This window comes from Rana temporaria, chromosome 13, assembly GCF_905171775.1.
Source record: "Rana temporaria chromosome 13, aRanTem1.1, whole genome shotgun sequence".
NCBI lineage: Eukaryota > Metazoa > Chordata > Amphibia > Anura > Ranidae > Rana > Rana temporaria.
Window position 1 is genome coordinate 49989153 of NC_053501.1, and position 21617 is coordinate 50010769.

Consider the following 21617-nt stretch of genomic DNA (forward strand, 5'->3'; position numbering starts at 1 on the left):
CTGATTGGGCATATTGTTATAAATTGCCGACTCCTCCCACTCTGACATAAATACGTTTGCCACGATAGGTGCATATTTTGCTCCCATTCCTATGCCATTAAGTTGCCTGTAGTACTGGGATTGATGCCAAAAATAATTATGCTGTAAACCATAAGCTAGACATCTCAAAACAAACTTTTTTTTGTCTTGAGATGAGTTGAAATTATTCATCGCCCACTTAGTGGCACCAATCGCTTCCTCATGGTTGATATTGGTATACAGCGATGCTACATCAGCTGTTGCTGTCAGGAACTTGTTCTGTGGGGAGATTGCTTTTTTGTTGTTTTTAAGCAGTTTCTTATTGATTAAAATTATCACATGGATGTATCTATTGTTAAAATGTATATGACATTTGTTCGTGCTATGTTGGTGTTGCTTGCAATGATGTAGTCATTGGTGCCTCCCCATTGGTCCGTTCCCGCAGTTGTGTGATTGGCTATTTATAGCTTCATTCATCTTCAGTCACACATTGACCCATGAATAAGTCACCTGACTAGTGACGATACGCGTGGGGGAGGAGCTTGAGTGACGGGACGCACGGAGGTGCCGGATGAGGAGCTTGACAAACTGAGCAGCACATGCACACAATGTTGCAGTCTTATACAAACTGGGGATTCGTGAGTGATATTCATTATACTGTGAATGCTATTATCTATCCTGGCAGTACTATACTATGTTGGTCTCTCTCTTTTCTCTGCATATCTGGTGAGCATTGAATATCTGGTGGAAAGCACATTCTGACATGACTGCTTGATTTTTGTGATCACACTGCTGCAAATCATCAAGTCGTTTGAATCCACACACAGTGTATGTGTGGTTTGGCAGAGTGTCACTGAGCTGATCCATGATTGCAACATCAATGGAACTATACATCATCATATGAACTGTGGAACCTAATGGTTCATAATATATTGATCTCCTCCTTTTTAGCATTTTTTTGCGTGTTGCTATTTCGCATGATCAGTTGATATAACGCTATATATAATTTTTCAAATCAAGCCTATCGGAAATTTCAGGAAATCCTCTATTCATTCTGCTCAACAGTTGCAGCAAATAAAAGGGGCACCAAAAGCCTCTATAGTATGGAAATCACTGTGCCTTACAGGGGGCAGGGTCAGCCAGACCCTGCCCCCTGTGGATCACAGCACTCTAATGGAGCATTGTCGATGTCCTGGGCGTTTCTGTGGTTAAAAGTGCAGTTATCTTGCTACTACTGAGGTTGCTGCCTCCTGGGAGCTGTTTTTTTTTTAACGATCTAGTCTTCTATTTCCTGCAGGTGGGCGGAGCCATCTCTCTTCTGTCTACAGTCCTGGATGATAACTGGAAAAGGGGTTATCAGGTAATAACTTTTTTTTTTTTTTTTTACTTTAATACCGCAACTCTCCCTTTTAAGGTCCCTTTTAGACCTAGTGAATAAAAAATGGAAATTAAAAAAATCCCTAATTTTTGCAGCAAGAAGACATTAGTGCAATAGAAATGGAGGAAGATAAAAGAGACCTTATATCTCGTGAGATCAGTAAATTCAGAGATACACACAAGGTAATTTTCACTTTTGTTTTGTCATTTAAAAGAACGTGCTTTTTTCAGATTGAAGAACCACATAGTTGTAGCACAAGCATCATCCCTATATGTGAGAAGATGAATGCAGGCATTGAGGTTGAGCGGTATATGTATATACTTTCTTTTCTTATTGTTCAGCTTGAACAAAGTAATTCATGGTAGTTTATCAGCTGATATGCTATGCCGCAAGAAATTCAAACAGTCTCACACACTTGTGTTCCAAATTGAAACATACAGCATTTAAACATTTGATTAAATTAATCTCACTACCATACATTGTCATATCTGTAACACCATCACACTTCACTGATAAAAAAGCTGATTAAATTCAAAGCTTTTTACACACATTTTAGTGATTAAAAATAGATAAGTGGTTTCCACATGTGCCACAATTAAGATGCATGGAAGAATTGTAAATTCCCTTTAAAGCTAATCTATTCATTGACCCCCACCATTATGATAGAGATCATATGGTGACTAATGCAAGATGAAACTCACAGCTTGGAAAGTAACATGGAATATGATTGTAAGTATGAGCTCCTGTTTATATTCTATATATTTCGGATACCCCCTCTGAAAAGAATATGCAAAGTGGCAACTGGCTTTGCTAGTGTATAATATACGTAGCAGGCTCCCAGTGTCCTTAACCAATTCAGTGTAAGATTTTCAGTTTGAGTCCATTAATTGATTGCTAGGGCTTTTCATGTCCTTATTGGCTAAGAAAATCTTGTGACTTTTTGGTGACAGTAGTGTTTGAACCTGTGTTTGCCTGAAAGAAGCACTCCAAGTATGGTATCTTTCTATAGGCTCAGTGTTTAGTTTCACTCAAAGGTTTGAGTTATGTGAGTTTTGGTTTTCAAAAATTTAAATAATTCAAAGTGTATTTTGCTGAATTTGGGCTATAGGTTGTTCATTTTAAATGCTCTGTTGTGATTTTCCCAGAGTCAATTCCCAGAGCACAGTGAACCTTTGCATGTTTGTGTTAGGGATGTCTAAAATAACACTGTAGCCTCCTTATGGGCTGTCAGGGTATCAGTAATGTAGGGGGTGTCCATTTACAGCACTGATGAATCTGAAGACAATAAGGTAAGAGTTTTTTTTAAATAAGTCCTCTATCTCTCTGGTTTTACTTCCTGTCCCTTTGTTTTTTCCTCCCCCCCCCCCACATTCCTTTAACAAAGTGCAAGTAAATTTAATTGGGCCCTTGTAGCATATTCGGCAAATTATTTCCCTAAATTTGTTATCATAGATTGCCAACCTGCTTTTTGTCTGACTGGCAGAAGGTCTTATTAATTGCAGAAGCCCTTAATATTACCCTTTAGTTCCTAGATGGTAAAATTGCCTTCTAATACTTTTGGATCATTCCATGAAACCTGGAGCATGTAATGTAAGTATTGATTATACTGGTTCAGTTTCACTTTTCAATTGTCATACCTGAAAGAGGTAAGTTTTTTTTTTTTTTTTTTTAATATATAGCTTAAAATACCCCAAATGGCAATGATTAATGTAGACCTATAATATAGAATCAATTTGATCATCCATGGTGTGAAGCACTTTGTACTTTTAACTCTCCCTTTACCTTCCTTTCCTTTGCCATTTATGCCTGTCCTTGTAACATTTGCAAAACACAAACACACTATGCTAACCTCCCTTGCATTTGTGGCCCTATACATTTGCTTGCGAAAGCTTTCACCTTTCTGTCCCTTTCACCTGTACACAATTTCCTCCTGGACTCCGAATACAGCTGGGTATAAAGGTAAGATGTTTTAAAGATTTATTTTATTGCCTTTATCTTAAAAACAATGTGTTTTGCTATGCCTGTATTGCAGTAGTTTACTTTAAATTTTCATTTCAGTGATGTTTAAAAACATACCATTGGAGGGATTTAAGTATTTGTTAGGAAATGCCATGAAGTGTAAAATATTTGTGCCCTAGAATGGTCTTGTCTGTCTTTGAAAATGTACTTGCTCTTCCTCCCAGAATCATAGCTTGTAGGCAAAGTTAATCCCGTGTTGGAGAGCCATGTCCTAGCTCATCATCTGTAAGTTAATTCAAACAATTGCTAACAAGGATGAATATATGATCTTTGGATGTCTTGTTCCCAATGTGTTCAAGGTACTCTGGGCGTAGACACTTTTGTTTTTGTTTTTTCCACATTAAACTGATATTTTTGGCCATTGCTATGGAACGAATGGATTACCCCTGTAGATTCCATGTTGCAAGCGATTTCCAACCTTCCCGACTGTTTCTAAGTTTAGCAACACCTCTGTGAAGAGCTTTGCCAACATTTGTAAGTGCTGAAATTCTTAGTCTCGCTGTAGGTAAATGTTGCCATTACATTCAATCGATGTCCACCAATTTTTTGTTTTATTTTTTCTTGTACAGCTTGACCCAACACCCCACACTGTGTGCTTAGCTAGTGCACACATTTTTCTCTTTTTTTTTAAGATGCTCCAAAGCAGCATTTCATGTTTGTTTTTTCCCTCCCAACATGTAATCATTTTATGTAGCCATTTTTAATAAAATATGTAGTGGGTGTTAAACTGAAAGCAAATAACTAAAGAATCTCATCCATCAGTACAATTTTAATAGTTCTCATATGGCCAGCTCATATTGAGCCTCAGGTCATTCCTCTTGCCTTTCGGTTGTTCTTTGGGAGAATAAAGATAGAAATTACAGGTGCTTTCATTTAAGAGGTCAGGCTGGTCTACTTCTTTGTTGGGCTACTTCTTGTTGGGTAGCACTTCAACTGTTGCTTATGTAGTATATCCCTTGCTTCAGTGGCTGTATTACAGTTGAGCTTATTGGTTGAAGGAGTAGCTTTAACTTTCCATGGCACCCACCACACTTACCCATGGGAAACGATTTAATCCAGAGCAGTTAGTGTTATCGGAGAGTGACAGCTGCAGAGAGAGAAGCAGCTTCTTCAGCAGGTAAGCTCTATTCAAATAAAATCATTTTAATAGAACCCATTCCAATATTATATTGTTACTAAAATAGTTTTTTTTTGTTTCTTGAATAATAGACTGAAACAAGCAGGTGCTTGAATACCAGGCATTTTTCATTCACATAGTATCTCTTAACTTGCACATCACTTCAGTTTTTTCACTCAAATATGAAGTGCTGCTTTAATTTAAGCCCAAGTCCCCTTACAGAAATCATGGTTGGAGATTGCTGTTCCTTGTAGCTATTTACTTCTTGCACGGAATCTAGTCTTGTGCCTTTTTTCTTTTTGCTACACATTTTGATTGTCTTTTTCTTTTTTTTCTTTTTTGATCCCTTGCTTTCATTCTCAGTGAATTAATACTTTCTATCTCTTTTTATAGAAACTGGAGGAAGAAAAGGGCAAAAAGGAAAAGGAGAGGATAGAAATTGAGAAAGAGAGGCGCGAAAGAGAGCGAGAACGGGAACGAGAAAGGAGAGAACGGGAAAGGGAAAGAGATAAAGAACGTGAGCGAGAGCGTGAGAAGGAGAAAGAGCGAGAGCGTGAACGAGATCGTGATAGGAATAAAGACCGAGAAAGAGACAGAGATCGTGATAGAGAACGAGATCGCGAAAAGGAGAGAGAACGAGCAAGAGAGCACAGTAAAGACAGAAGCCGATCAAGGTATGGGCATTTAATATTGCAGTGTTCAGTGGTTCCCAAATGGAATAGTATCTGGGGGATGATTTCATGACATTCTCACAATCTACAGCACCTATTCATAAGCTTGGATAATGCGCGTGGCTATACGTTTTTTATGCTTGCTAAACATACAGATTGAATGTGGTGGGGAAATCAATGCTGGATTCTTGTTCAGTAATGTCTGTAGGAAAACACAGGGGTTTTATCTGTTTTTTGCTTGTGAGAACTCAACCCCCTCCCCTTTTTTTTTTTAAGAGAGAAAAGCAGAGACCGGGAGAGAGAGAGAGAAAGGGAGCGTGAAAGAGAGAGAGAACGAGATAGAGATAGAGACAAAGAGAAGAAGCGAGACAGAGAAGAAGATGAAGAGGAAGCCTATGAACGCCGAAAACTGGAAAGAAAGTTGCGTGAAAAGGAAGCTGAATATCAAGAGGTAATCGCATGCAAAAGTCTTGAGGGGATATAGGGGGGCAGGAACATTTTAGTTCCTCTCCCAGGGTGTTGGGCAGTGGTTTCTGAAGGCAAGAGTTGTAAATTCGAAACCCTCCCTTATGAACTGTGGTAGATATAATAAAGTGCAGGCATATTCGGTACTTGCACATAACTAAAGCATCTTAGGCAGGCATTTCCTGGTGGTTTTGAAGCTTGTCTGTCCTTTGCTTCCTTCTACATATTCCTGTTGCTCAGTGAGACCGCCCATTATAGTGATTGTGTTACTGGAAATTGTGAGGAGTCTGGGCTTAACACAAAGTTCCAGCATTACCCACAAGTATCAGAACGGTATTGGTTGTCATAACAGCAAGGGATTCAAATGTGACAAAATGAGTGCTGAACACCCAAAATTTAACCTTAACAGGTAAACTAAAAAGTATTACACTACTAAAGTAACTCTGCAGCAGAACTACCTTAACTTGTATTGGAAGCAGTCACACCAATCTCCAAGCACTGAAAACAAAATTTAGAATCTGTCGGTTGTGTAAAAACTGAAGGAACTTGATGGGAACCATTTGTATTACTTTTTGTATCATGGCACATCTGTAGAAAATGTGTAGAAGATATTAGTTTACAGTAGGTATAGAAAAGATTTACCCCCCATTAAAATAGAATTTTGTTGCTTTTCAGCCTGAAATGAAGACAGTTTTTGTTTTATTATGCAGCTTATTTACTCAGTGCAACTTATAAACATCCACGTGAAAGATGACACCAACCTGTCAGAAAAAAAAACACTGAGTTGGAAAAAGAATCGGCTCCTTGTGTCAGTATTTAGTTGAACCACCTTTTAATTACAGCCTTTTAGATTCCTTTCACACAGACATTTTAGCGCTAAAAATTGCGGCTGTAGTGAAAGAGTCCAAGAGAAAGTGCGGTTTGTGGCTAGGCAAAGCTCTGCGTGGGAAAAGCCCTTATGTCGTAGCTGTGTGGGATAGTCTGGTAAAGGAACAAATCCATGTCACAAAATTCTTTCATCAGTCACGGATGAAATGGTTTCAACCTTTAAATCATTTAAAGGTATAATAGAAAAGATGCAGGGCCCTGCGCAGTCCCCACGCAATCGGTAGAGGATACAGAGGAGGATAACGGATCCTTATTCGGCTTCAGAGAGTGAGTTAAGAGGGGGCTAAAAATAAAAATTGTCCCTTGATGTTGACAATCTGCCTAAAGCCATTTACAACACCTTAGAGATCAAGAACGGGTACAGCTGTCTAAGCATGACCAGTTGTTTGAGAGATCTCATGCTAAGAAATCAAGGATGTTCCCAGTGCATAGCTCTCTAGTGGATTTCAGTACATTGATGTGGCAGAATCTTTTTTAAGGGGGCCTGGAAATGTTCCCCTTTGAGGAAGATGCTTCCCAACCTTGGATTAAAGTACCGAAGCTAGACGCACACCTCTCTAAGATCTCTAAAAAAATCAAACTTGGCCTTCGATGATATGGGGGCTCTATGGGATCCAATGGACAAAAGGGGAGATGTCCTACTTTGCGGAGCTTGGGATTCTACCTCTGTCAGCCTAAAACCAGCCTTGGCAACTTGCGTTGCCAGTAATCTGGAGTGTTGGCTTTTCCAGCTTCAGTCACACCTGTCGGCTGGGACCACAAGGCTACGGATTTTAAAATGAAGCCCTCTGCTTTTTAAGGCAGCAGGTAACTTGGCGGATGGCAAAAAGTTATACTGCGCTATTTAAGTAAAAATGTCAAGCAGCAACTAAAAATGTTGTACAACACCGAAGAACAATTATAAAAAAGAAAAAGCTGTGCATAAAAATAGAAAAATAAAGAGTGAAAAAACAATCCTCAGTGTTGGCAATAATAGTCACTATGGATGATTATAGATGGAAAATGTTCATATAAATGTAAACATCCACGGTGCAAAAATTAATCCACAGCATTTGGATAGAAAAAAAAAAGGGGCCTCCACCTGGGTGCACACTGCTGCTTACCAAATTGGTGTGATCTCCTAATTACAGGAGATCAGTGCACGCATATGGCTAATAACCCAGCCTAAGGTCTGTCTTATGCAGTAAGCGCCTCAGCTTCCATTGGTGTATGTCTCATACAGCATGTCGGATTCAAGGTATCGCCACATAAGGACAAAAAAAGCTGACCTAGCCTAAAACCCTTTTAGTGTTTATTTTGATAACTTGAGGAATGGACACTTTGTTAAGAAGTTTTAAAATCGGCATGTAGAATACAGCACAATCGAGCCGGCCGGCTCTTCGATTTAGCAGCCCGTATCTTTCGGGTCCAGCACACAAAGCCGCAATGTCAGAATGTTGTTCCTCCCAATGTTTTGTCACTAGAGGGACGTGGTCACGGGATACCGGCGGGTTTCTGATTCACCGCTTAAGTACAGACAATGGGTGACGCAGCCTCCATGTGAGTCCCGAGGAGCCGCTAAAAGCGCCGTCTTAACTGATGGAAAATATAATTAAAATCCATATATAAGGATACCTATAAGGGCAAAATTCACATATAGAGCAAAAATACAGATAACGACAGGCTGTAGCCATAAAACCCGTAAAAAATGGCATCCTGCCAAAAACAAACATGACAGATGGTATTAAAACCAACTGGTTTTTCACTGGAGTCATCAGACTCAAGTGAAACATTATTACAAGGCGATTATAGAGTTGCCCAAAAGAATAATATACATAACTGATTCACACTGGGTCACATAATAAACCCCAATGAAAATTGGCTCAAAATTAACAGTAATAGCAAAAAATGCACACAAATGTAAAATGATCAAATTGCACATACAAAAAAAAAAAAAACTTTAAATTCGAGGCGGCATATGTGGGCGCATAAATGCACACAAACATGCCAGTTAAAAAAATAATAAAGGAGTTGATACCCAGCCATTCAAGACTCTCATCAAGTTTACAAAGTATTAGCATATAGAATAAACCAACATAGACTAAACTAAGAGTGGTCTGAAAAGGGGGTTTCACTTAAAGTGAGAATAATAAAATGAGTAAAAGATTTGAAACTAAAGTATATAATGAAAAGGATTGTCACTCAGTTATCAATAAAACAATTTATGTCGACATTCATGTTTAAAACGAAAAGTGTATATCATTTGCGCTTATGCACCCATGCCATCTCTAGTTTAGAGATGCCCCTAACAAGACAGCTACCCCTCCATGGGGGTTATACTTTTCAATGCCTAAAAAAAACTGTTAGTTGGGTCCCTATTATGCACTGCAAGGTAGTGTTTTGACACAGAATGTTTAGTAAAACCTCTCCTGATATTGTTTTATATGCTCATTCAAACATACTTGTAGTGGGCGCTTGGTCCTGCCCACATATTGCAGGCCGCACTGTTCAGTGCAATTGCGCTTCAATCTCAAGTACTGGCTTTCGGCACAGATTTAAGCCAAGAGGCATGATAACTATCGCTCGGGATAAATGCATTCCTGTCAGTGAAAGAGGTTGATGTAATGAAACCATCAACACCGACAGAAATGGTCAAATCTAAAAAGTAAATTGTTTCCTGACTTGGCTGATGCCTCGGTAGAGTCAGTCGAATTAGCAGCCAGATCCGCTGCCCTTGTAAACTCGGCCAGATGAGCCCTGTGGCTAAAAACATAAACAGGGGACTCCGCGTCTAAACTATGCCTTTGCAGCATCACCTTTTTCAGGGGATACTCTTTTTGGATCAGGCATAGAGGAGTTGCTGCAACGTACTGTGGACAAAAGGAAGACCTTCCTGGAATCTAAAAAGAAAACAAGTAGCCGGAGGTGCTTTCGTGGCCAAAGGCAGAAAGCTCAACCCGACTGGTATAACTGCAGACAAAGGTTCTAACCACCGATACTAGTCATTTGGGTTGGGTGCATCTGGGAAGCAGGGTAGCTCAGGGGACCTAGTCCCCCAAGAGAAGCCCAGTAGTCTTCCAACCAAAGGGCATTGTTGGCAGTCCAGTGGGTGGTGAGTGCTTTTCAGGTAGTACTGGAGGGTTCTCATCTTCAGACCCACTTGGACAATGTAACCACGATTGCATATGTTAACAAGCATGGTGGTATGAGATGTCAGCAGCTGCAGGCAATTGCAAACATTTTTGCTTGGGCAGAACAGAAGTTGGCCTCAGTCTCAGCCATACACCGGAAGTGGTTCTCTGCATCTCAAAAGAACAAGGTTTTGAAGTTATTTTCTCTAGACCTGCGGGATCAGGCGATGGGTGTTAATTCTGTTGGTTATTTTGGAAATTCAGCTCGAAAAAGCACAACCTCATCTTGGTGGCCCCTTATTGGCCCAAAAGGTCATGGTTCTCCATGCTGTAAAGCCTCTCTGCAGTCCCCCCCCCCCCCCCCATCCTCCTTCCACAGAGGAAGGACTTGATCTTGCAGGGACCAGTTCTTCACCCCCAGGTGACAACATTGAAGCTATCAGCATGGCTTCTGAGGAACAGCTTCCAACATCAGTTTTTTCTGGAAAAGGTAGAAAAGACCCATTTACCAGGGCTATTTACTCCAAGATGTGGAAAAAGTTCAACTCCTGGATGTCAGATTGGGACCACTTAACCCCAGGTATTCCTACAATATTGGAGTTTTTTCAAGATGGGCAGACAAAGGACTCTGTTGGCACCCGTTTAAAGGTGCATGCCTTGGCCCTCTTGTGTGTTTCTTCAGACCCCTCTGCAACAAGATCATTTTTGTATCAAGCTTCTTTAAGGCTTTATCCAAATCTAAACAAGTGTCAGTCTAGTCCTTTCCAGGCTGGGATCTTTCTCTGGGACTTAAGCATTAATGTTAAGCCCATGGAGCATTCATCCATTAAACATTGTTTTTGATAGTCGTCACATCTGCTAAAAGGGTCCAGTGAGTTCCAGGCTCTCGCCATTAGCGAGCCATTTTTGTCTATTTTCAAGGATAGGGTACCTCAGTGGATGCTAACCCTCGCATATACCCAATGAAGTGAACAGCCTAAGGTGATACACAAGGGTGACCATCTCCTGTAGCATGTTTGCAGTCTCTTATCATCTCCTGTAGCATGTTTGCAGTCTCTGATCATCTCCTGTAGCATGTTTGCAGTCTCTGATCATCTCCTGTAGCATGTTTGCAGTCTCTGATCATCTCCTTTAGTATTTTGGGGGGAGAGCCATGCGCACTTGTGCTGCAATCGTGATGCATCATGGAACCCAATCGTGGATTTGGTAATCGTAATCGAATCGTGAGACCGGAGAAGATGCGCACCCCTAATATCGGCTGTCTTCAGCTTTATATACTGTTTAGAAAGTGCACATCCTGTTAGAATTTTCTCTTCCATTTTCAGCAGGTGGAGGGGAGTTTGTCATACACTGTGAAACGGCTAATTGGAGGAAAGACACATACTCCCTCTCCTCATAGGCGCACACACTCTCCTCATAGGCGCACACCCTCTCCTCATAGGCAGAAACGTGCAGAGCTGTGATGTGAATTGACCAACTGTCTGCTAATTATAGCACCTGCCCTGGGACAAATTTCATGCTGATTTTATCACGTCGGAGAACTTGTTGAAGGTTATCATGCTGATAACAGAAGAATGGAGCAGGAGAAAGCCTTGGGACTTGGGGCTTTAGGGAGAGATAATAAAACACTACTGATGTATGTGCTCTACTCAAATTTCAGAAATCTGGTTAACATCCACTTTAAGACAGATCCTGTGTCTTTTATGCTACATACATTTTTCTAAAGAGTTTAGAAAGTCCATCTTTTTTTTTTTTTTTTTTTTTTGTAGTTTGTCAGTGCACGCAGGTTAAATTTAGTTCTCGTGGAAAGTTATAGCCGGCAGGGAACCCCGTCTCCGTTTATCAACGCACACTCAAGCAGAGCCTTGTCAGCATCATGGGCAGAGAGGGCTGGTATTTCGTCAAGAGCAAATATGCAAAGCTGCAACCTGGTCAAATTACCTTTCTGAAGCATTATCGCATGGATCTGCTTGCAGGTATAGATCAGACGTTTGGACGTAAGGTCCTCCAGGCCGTGGTCCCACCCTAAATAGTAAGTTCTTATGAATCGTCTCAGAGGCTGTCCTGGAAGATGGCGAATTTGTGATTGTCACATGCACACAATGAACCACTCTGTCATACATTTCTGCAACTGATTCAGAGTTGTTGTAGGCCTCTTGGCTCTTTCATCCAGTTTTCATCCTGATCCAGGGAGGGTCTGTGTTGGACCAAATACCTTTTCACTTTTTAACCACTTAAGCCCCGGACCATTTTGCTGGCCAAAGACCAGAGAACTTTTTGTGATTCGGCACTGCGTCTTAACTGACAATTGCGTGGTCATGCTATGTGGCTCTCAAACAAAATTGATGCCTTTTTTCCCCACAAATAGCTTTCTTTTGGTGGTATTTGATCACCTCTGCTGTTTTTATTTTTTGCGCTATAAACAAAAATAGAGCGACAATTTTCAAATTTTGCTATAATATCCCCAAAAATCTATAAAAAAAATCCACAGTTTAAGCTGATACATATTCTTCCACATATTTTTGGTAAAAAAAAAATCGCAATGAACGTATGTTTGGTTTTGCGCAAAAGTTGTAGCGTCTACAAAATATGGGATAGTTTTATGGGATTTTTATTTTTTTACTAGTAATGGCAGTGATCTGTGATTTTTATCGTGACTGACTATAGCGGACACTTTTGACACATTTTTGGGAGCATTGTCATTTTTACAGCGATATAAATGATTACTGGGAAAATTACACACAGGCAGTAAAGGAGTTATCCACTAGGTGGCGCTGAAGGGGTTAAGTGTGTCCTAGGGAGTGCTTCTAACTGTTAAGGGGCGTGGCTGCTCCCGATGAGAGGGAGCATACGATCAGTGACGGTGTCACTAGGCAGAATGGGGGAGAAGCTTGTTTACACTTGCTTCTCCCCGGCCTGCAACTCTGACCCGATGGCGGGCATCGAGTCCACGGTCTCTGATTTTGCGGCAGGCGCGCGCTACCACACAGCGGGAGTTTTAAAGTGATGTGTATGTATATGTATGTGTGTGTGTGTGTGTATGTATGTATGTATGTATGTATGTATGTGTGTATATATATATATGTATATATATGTATATATATATATATATATATATATATATATATATATATATATATATATATATATATACTTTGCCCAGCCGTGCAGTTCTGCCAACGTAAATGTACAGGAGCCGGTCCTTAATCAGTTAATAAGACTTCACTGTGCTTCTAGGCATTGATAAAGCCTTTTGCAATTTGTATTAATTTTCTGATCTGTGCCTGTCCACAACTTTATTCTAGAGATGTTTTAACAGTGCCTTGCCTCCCATAAATGGTTGATTGCTTCAGTTGCACTACCAGGGACTGAAATGCGTGATTCTGTTGAATGTTTTTTTTTTTTCTGATATCTTTCATTTGCATGTTATAAGTTACACAGCTGGGTGTCTGTCTTTGTTTCAGGCTGCAAAGCAACAAAATGTGATTAGGTTAGAGATAGTGGTGGGGGGTTGTGGATTCTTTTCTATACCCTCTGTAAAAGAATTATGGGCAAAGCTTGTTTTGACATGCAGTACAGACCAAAAGTTTGGACACACCTTCTCATTCAAAGAGTTTTCTTTATTTTCATGACTATGAAAATTGTAGATTCACACTGAAGGCATCAAAACTATGAATTAACACATGTGGAATTATACATAACAAAAGTGTGAAACAACTGAAAATATATTTCATATTCTAGGTTCTTCAAAGTAGCCACCTTTTTGCTTTGATTGCTGCTTGGCACACTCTTGGCATTCTCTTGATGAGCTTCAAGAGGTAGTCACCTGGCGCAGCACCCCATCACTCTTCTTCTTGGTCAAATAGCCCTTACACAGCCTGGAGGTGTGTTTGGGGTCATTGTCCTGTTGAAAAATAAATGATGGTCCAACTAAACGCAAACCGGATGGAATAGCATGCCGCTAAGATGCTGTGGTAGCCATGCTGGTTCAGTATGCCTTCAATTTTGAATAAATCCCCAACAGTGTCACCAGCAAAGCACCCCCACACCATCACACCTCCTCCTCCATGCTTCACGGTGGGAACCAGGCATGTAGAGTCCATCCGTTCACCTTTTCTGCATCACACAAAGACACGGGGGTTGAAACCAAAGATCTCAAGTTTGGACTCCTCAGACCAAAGCACAGATTCCCACTGGTCTAATGTCCATTCCTTGTGTTCTTTAGCCCAAACAAGTCTCTTCTACTTGTTGCCTTTCTTTAGCAGTGGTTTCCTAGCAGATATTCTACCATGAAGGCCTGATTCACACAGTCTCCTCGTAACAGTTCTAGAGATGTGTCTGCTGCAAAAGGTGACTACTTTGAAGAACCTAGAATATGAAATATATTTTCAGTTGTTTCACACTTTTTTGTTATGTATAATTCCACATGTGTTAATTCATAGTTTTGATGCCTTCAGTGTGAATCTACAATTTTCATAGTCATGAAAATAAAGAAAACTCTTTGAATGAGAAGGTGTGTCCAAACTTTTGGTCTGTACTGTACTTCTCTTATGATTCAAAGGGGTGCACTTACATTTCCTCTCCTGTAGAGCTGCACGATTCTGTCCAAAATGAGAATAACAATTTTTTTGCTTAGAATGAAGATCACGATTCTCACGGCGTAAAATCTTTTACATTTATACAAAAAAAAAAATGGGCTAACTTTACTGGCTAGTTTTTTTTAAATTCATTAAAGTAATTTTTCCCAAAAAATTGCATTTAAAAAGACTGCTGCACAAATACAGTGCAACATAAAATATTGCAACAATAGCCATTTTATTCTCTAGGGTCTCTACTAAAAAAATATATAATGTTTGGGGGTTCCAAGTAATTTTCTAGCAAAAAATAATGATTTTAACTTGAAAAGAGCTGTCAGAAAAAGGTTTGGTGCTTAAGTGGTTAAACGTTCCCTAATTTACATACAGAAGTTTATTCCTTTGAAGTGATACAATGTTTAGACTTAACTTTCCACTGACACAGAATGTTTTTAAAACTTGGCAGGCTGCCCAAACTTGGCAGATTGCCCAGACTGACTTTTGGCTGAGAGCAGACAGGAAATTCTTTGCATACCAAAGTGCAGAGAGAAAATTATTTTCATGTCAAAGATGCCAAACCCTGTGTCAAGAATTGCAACGGGAAAAAGATCGCGATAACGATTCTTGACGATTAATCGTGCAGCTCTACTCTCCTGTGACTTAGCTGACAGTGGGCTATTGCCCTCTCATAGCGGATGTAACGGGCTGCCTCAGGCCCCGGAAAGAATCCCAACCATATAGTCTGGATCCACCCATCTGCCTGACCATCTCTGAGCGCACGGCTGGGAGCTGGAGGGGCAGAGCGGTGAGTGATGACTGACAGTCACTCTGAGCAGACTGAGACCTGAGTTATCGGTGGTTATTATGTGAATGCTGATTTCTCTGTCTTGGAACCAGATGTGGGTCAGCTGTAGCATCATACTGATGAGTATGTATGTTTGTTTTTTGTGCGCCCCCCCCCCCCCCCCCCCAAATTCCTATACTGCTTTAAAATAGTTGCGTAACTTGTATTCGATTCAAAATTGTGTAGGTAGAAGAAATGTACACCAAAAGTGATTGTAAAATCTCTCCATTTAAAAAAGATAAAAAAAAATAATCCAGTTCTTGCCTGAGCTTCTCCAAACCACCTCTGCTCGGTTCCCCTGCCAGCACTCTTGGCTTCTCCCTTCCACCAAGTGTCCTTTGTAGAAAGCTGCTTTAAATCGTGTCACTTGTGTGGGCTCGCTCCCGTGCCTCACTGTTTGCGTCCATTGACACAGACAACGGGACTCGGCTAAAGTTCCCCCCGCACGCTTCCTCGTCACTGGCCAGTGGCTCCCTCTGCAATGCAAGTGAGACCAGGAACTGAGGGGAGAGAAGAGCTGCAGATGGGCACAGTGAATGGATACTAATGCCTAAACCTTTTTCATCTTATTGTAAAATGTTTAGGCATTCTAAACACTTCGAAGGGTTTATTTTTTATTTATTTATTTTTTTTTACAAATTTTGCTTCTTGGTTTTTCAGCGTCTCAAAAACTGGGAAATCAGAGAGCGGAAAAAAGCCAGAGATTATGAGAAAGACGCAGAAAGGGAGGAGGAAAGACGGAGGGACGTGGTATGTTTTGAAAGGTTATCTAACCCAGATTCTTATTTTTAATTTGTTTTATGGCAACTAATCTTCTGTTATCTGGCCTATAATAGGCAAAAGAAGCCAAAAGGTTGAAGGAATTTTTGGAAGATTATGACGACGACCGAGATGACCCAAAGTATTACAGGTAATTTTACATGATTCTATGCAGTCAGTTCAGTCAATTATCTACACAGGTATATAGTGCTTGCAGTATAACCATATTATGTTATGGAGAATGCCTGTAACTGTCTTCATTGGTGCTTTACACAGCACCTAGCAGTTTGCATATGTAAGTCTATCACGTGTCACTCTCCAAGAGTTCGGCTGGCTTCTGAATCTCCAGAAGTCAGTGTTAGTTCCGTCCCAGAGACTGGAATACCTGGAACTAGTCCTGGACTCCGCTGAGGCGAGAGTGTTCCTCCCGACGGAAATACTGAAGACCATGCAATCTGCAGTGAAGCAGTTGTCAACCCAGAAGTGGTCGTCTCTTCGCTTCTGCATGAGAGTTCTGGGTCTGATGGTGACCTCCTTCGAGGCGGTTCCATATGCCCAATTCCACACCAGGGATCTACAGCAGGACAAGCTCCCGTCTTCTTTGGATTACCAGGTCCAGGTTGAGCCATCTGGTCAAGTCTTCCCTAGTGTGGGGGCTGACCTCTCCGGTGCTTTGGACCGGGAAGTATTTTCTGCCGTGTCGTTGGACAGTGGTCACAACGGATGCCAGCCTCTCCGGCTGGGGGGGGCATTTGGGGCACTCAGTCAGCCCAGGGGAGCTGGACTCAGGAGTCCCGCCTGCCGATCAATATTCTGGAGCTCCGAGCAATCAAGCTGTGCCTTGCCAGGTGGTCCCTGGATCTGCAGGACCGACCGGGCAGGATGCAGTCCGACAACGCCACTGCCGTGGCGTACATCAATTGTCAGGGAGGCACAAGGAGCTCAGCTGCATCGACGGAGGTCGCGCACATCCTTCGGTGGAGCGAAAGGTCCGTTCCGGCTCTGTCGGCCGTGTACATTCCAAAATTGGCAAGCCGACTTCCTAAGTCGCACAACTCTGGATCAAGGGGAGTGGTCTCTCCACCCGGAGGTGTTTCAGGGTCTGTGCCGAAAATGGGGCACTCCAGACGTGGACCTTCTAGCGTCCCGCCTCAACCGGAAGGTGCCACGATTCGTGGCCAGGTCGAGAGACCCGTGGGCGGACGCGTCAGACGCGTTGGCTCTTTGGGGTCGCTATCGCCTAATTTACGCCTTCCCTCCTCTGAAGCTTCTTCCTCGCCTGCTGCGCAGAGTGGAAGCCGAAGGGATTCCAACAATCCTGATCGCCCCAGATTGACCGCGCCGCTCCTGGTACGCGGACCTGGTGCGTCTGGTGGCAGACGTCCCCTGGCGTCTACCCCTGAGAGAAGATCTTCTGTCGCAGGGTCCGATCTTCCATCCTGCTTTACAGTCGCTGGCTTTAACGGCGTGGCTGTTGAGAGCCAGGTACTGAAAGACCGGGGACTGTCGGGCTCGGTGATCTCTACCATGCTACGTGCATGGAAGTCTACTTCACAAAAGATTTACCATCGTACATGGAAAGCATACATCTCTGTGTGAGGAGATGAAGTGGCACCCCCGTAAATACGTGGTGTCCCAGATTCTGCTGTTCTTACAGCGGGGAGTAGATCAGGCTCTCACCTTGAGCGCGGTCAAGAGCCAGAATTCTGCTCTGGCTGTTTGCTTTCAGCGTCCCTTGGCAGCGCACTCCTTGATACACACGTTTGTGCAGGGGGTCCGCCATGTGGCTCCTCCGGTGCGCCCTCCACTGCCCACATGGGACTTGAATTTGGTTCTCTTGGTGCTTCAACAAGCTCCCTTTGAGGACATTCGGAAGATCCCTTTGTTGACTCTGTCACAAAAGGTGATTTTTCTGGTGGCTATTACCTCAATCAGACGGGTGTCTGTACTGGCGGCCTTGTCCTGCAAGGCCTCCTGCTTGGTCATCCATCAGGATAAGGTGGTGCTGCGTCCGCAGCCCTCTTTTCTTCCTAAGGTCGTTTCGGCCTTTCACATTAATGAGGACATTGTTCTTCCATCTTTATGTCCTCAGCCGAAGAACCCGAAGGAGGCCACTTTACATTCCCTGGATGCGGTTCAGGCCCTTGAGTGTACTTATCGGCGACGGCTCCGTTCCGGAAGTCGGACTCACTGTTTGTGTCGGTGTCTGGTCCCAGAAAGGGCCTGGCAGTCTCGTCGGCCACCATTTCCAGGTGGATCCGACAGGTTGTGCTTCAGGCCTATGCCCTGAAGGGGCGGGCGCCTCCTTTTTTGGGTAACGGCGCATTCGACCAGGGCGATCGGTGCCTCTTGGGCTTTCCGACATCAAGCCTCTGTGTTACAGGTGTGTAAGGCAGCGACCTGGTCGTCTGTCCACACTTTTTCAAAGTTTTACAAGGTGGATGTGAGTGCATCTTCTGATGCCTCCTTCGGCCGCAGGGTATTACAGGAGGCAGTTTAAGGTTGGAGTTCCTCCGTTGAGTAACTCCGGTTTTGTTTGGGGTGAAGCTTGGTTTGCTGTTGTTTTTCCCACCCCTCAAATTTTTTTGACACTGCTTGGGGACGTCCCTACAGTCAAAGGCTGCTGTGTCCGTCCATGAACGGAAGAGAAAATAGGATTTTTGTACTCACCGTAAAATCCATTTCTCTGAGTTCATGGACGGACACAGCACCCACCCCTCCTTTGTTTGTACTGCTTGTTATGAACTGAGGCTGCTAGAGCAGGGTGTGGATTATACCTGGGGAACCACGCCCCCTGGGAGGAGCTGCACTAAAGAAAGGTTGTTAACACTTTAAGTGCTGTAATTCTGCCTAACTCTCCTAGAAGGAAGCGGATATAACCCTACAGTCAAAGGCTGCTGTGTCCGTCCATGAACTCGGAGAAATGGATTTTACGGTGAGTACAAAAAATCCTATTTTCTTCGAAAAATTGCCCACGAAAAGCTACATAACAACCCAACCCCCCGGCCTTGGCCCGATTTCTATTCCACAACGCCGGTCCTCAGTGCCAAAAAGGTTGGGGACCACTGACAAGAGGGGTTTCTGAGTTGGCGGTCTTGTCTTGCAAGCCGCCTTGCTTGATCCTCCATAAGGATTAGGTGATGGTGCGCCCGCGACCTTCCCTTCTTCCGAAGGAGGTTTCGGCCTTTCATACTTTAGGCGTGGTACGTGCTTTGCGGGTGTAACAGCCTACCAAGGCTCCGTTTCGGAGTTCTGACTCTCTTTTGTGTTGGTGTCTGGTCCACAAAAGGGCCTTGGTGGTCTCGTCGACCACCATTTCTCGGTGGATCAGGCAGGCCGTCATACAGGCCTATGTTTTTAAGGGGCGGGCCTCCCTTTCCGGTCACGGCACTTTCGACCAGGGGAATTGGTGCTTCCTGTTTTTTTTCCCCGACATCATGCGTCGGTCTCGCAGGTGTGCGAGGCGGCGACTTGCTCGTCCGTTCACGCTTATTCCAGAATTTACATGGTTGCTGTGAGTGCATCTTATGATGCTTTTTTCGGCCGCTAGTTTTTGCCGGCGGCTGTTTAAAGTTGCACCTCCTCCGTTGAGAGCTCTGCTTGTTTTGGGGTGAAGTTAAAATTGTTTTTACTGATATATTTCCCACCCCTCGTTTTTGACACTGCTTGGGGACATCCCACTTGTCAAGATTTAAGGAGCTGTGTCCGTCCATGGACGATAAGAGGAAATAGGATTTTTTGTACTCACCGTAAAATCCTTTTCTGAGTCCATGGACGGACACAGCACCCACCCCTCCTTTTTTAGGTTTGTACTGCTTGTTGCGAACTGAGGCTACATGCTGCAGTGAGGAGGGTTCTGTCTGGAGAGACCGCCCCCTGGGCATGGCTGTTCAACTCTGTTAATGTAACATGTATTTAATTATCCAACATGTTTCTGCCTAGTCCTCTCCTGTAAACGGGGAACATAACCCACTTGTCAAGATTTAGGGAGCTGTGTCTGTCCATGGACTAGGAGAAAAGGATTTTACCGTGAGTACAAAAAATCCTATTTTTCATCCCTGCCTCCTCTCTCTTTACCATCAACTCTGCCAGCTTCAGACCTAAGGAAGGGATTTTTACTGCCTTACACCAACTTTGGGCACGAGGCACTGTTGTACCAGTTCCTTTAAAGGGGTTGTAAAGGTTCGTTTTTTATTTTCTAAATAGGTTACTTTAAGCTAGTGCATTGTTGGTTCACTTACCTTTTCCTTCGATTTCCCTTTTAAATGTTTTTTTTTCTTTGTCTGAATTTCTCACTTCCTGTTCCTCCTCAGTAAGGTGTTCAGTAAGCTGTTCTAAATGATTTTCCACTGTTCGAATGATGGTGGAAAGCTTACTGAGGAGGAAAAGGTAAGTGAACCAACAATGCACTAGTAACCTATTTTAAGGTTTCATGGGGAAATGCAGTTGTGGAACTTCTGGCTTCCATGTTCAACAAGCTGAACCAATTCATGGCCAAGGCAGGGGACCTCTAGCCTTCACATTAGATGCTCTGGATATTTCTGGCTTTGATTTAAACTGGTTATGACTTCCCTCTAATGCTGACCTTTCCTCACCTGCTGTACAAGACAGAGGGAGTGTCCCAGTGATTCTCATACCAATTTGTCCCAGAAGAACATTGTACATAGACATACTCGGTCTTCTGGAAAACCCTTGGCCGCTTTCAAACAGGCCAGATTTACTGGTCAAGGGCCCTGTTCAATCCTGCAGCTCAGTCACTGGCTTAACGGCATGCCTGTTGAAACTCAAGTCCTAAAGGATCAGGGGTACGTTTTTAATTTGGTTGTTTCCTCCTTGCTCTGAGCAAAGAAATCCAACTTCTGCAAGATTTACCTTCGTTCATGGAAGATATTCTTTGCATAGTGAGAGGACAGGTGGCTTAACCTTGGGGAACACATGCACTCATATTATTGCCTTTCTTCATTCTGGTCTTGACCCGTGTCTGGCCCCAAGTACCCTCTAAGGCACAGGTTTCTACCTTATCCATAGTCTTCCAGAAACCTCTTGCTTTGCAATCCCTTTAAAAAGTTTTCTACTTGAAGTTGCTCTTATTTGACTTTGTCACATTTGCATCTAAACCTGATGCTCTGTTTTTTAGTTGTTTCCAATGTAGCAGCTCTCTAGTAAAGAACTTTTTTCTTGCTTTTAAGAAAGGCAAGGTCATTTTGAAACCAAAAACGTTTTTTCTACCCTAAGGCAGCATTTTTCCTCAGGGAGGACGAATCCTTTCTTCACACATTGTCCAAGTTTTAACAGGTGGACGTTTGAGCCCCAGTGTATTAAAGAATGGGCAGTGTGCTTCAAGTTATCGGACTATTTTCTTCAGGTTTTCTAAACCCTGGGTATTTCTTGTGGGCATGTTGGCAGTTCCATGTTGTCCACCCCTCGGTTTTATTGCCTGGGTATGTACCATGGTCTATGAAAAGTACTGTACGATTAAGGTAAGTTTTAATGTAAATTCCTTAAATTGGAGTACATAACACGGGTATCTCTCCTTACTGCTTGCTAAAAAAAAGCCTCTCAAAGTGGGCAGGGTTATATATAGGTACATTCTAGGGGCTGCCTTGGTTATAGTTTTTTCAGTATCCTGTCACCTGAAAGTTGCAATATATAAGTTATAATCTGTAAGTACAAGTCCTGTACAGTACTCCAAGATTGGGTAATTTACAGGTTAGTCAAAATTCCAAATTTGCATTAGTGTATTATAATTTTTCTTTGTAACTAGGATGAATTGT

The 21617-nt window shown here is 42.6% G+C and overlaps 1 protein-coding gene across 3 annotated transcripts in view; it reads left to right on the forward strand.

Annotated features, from left to right (window-relative positions):
* The window catches only part of RBM25 (RNA binding motif protein 25), a 68281-nt gene that overhangs the window by 28137 nt on the left and 18527 nt on the right, over positions 1 to 21617 (forward strand). For all 3 annotated transcript variants that reach the window (XM_040331970.1, XM_040331972.1, XM_040331971.1), the window contains exons 8-13: positions 1316 to 1378; positions 1492 to 1578; positions 4926 to 5206; positions 5480 to 5654; positions 15745 to 15834; positions 15921 to 15994. In XM_040331970.1, the coding sequence (XP_040187904.1) occupies positions 1316 to 1378; positions 1492 to 1578; positions 4926 to 5206; positions 5480 to 5654; positions 15745 to 15834; positions 15921 to 15994 (770 nt within the window). The remainder of the gene's footprint in view (positions 1 to 1315; positions 1379 to 1491; positions 1579 to 4925; positions 5207 to 5479; positions 5655 to 15744; positions 15835 to 15920; positions 15995 to 21617) is intronic.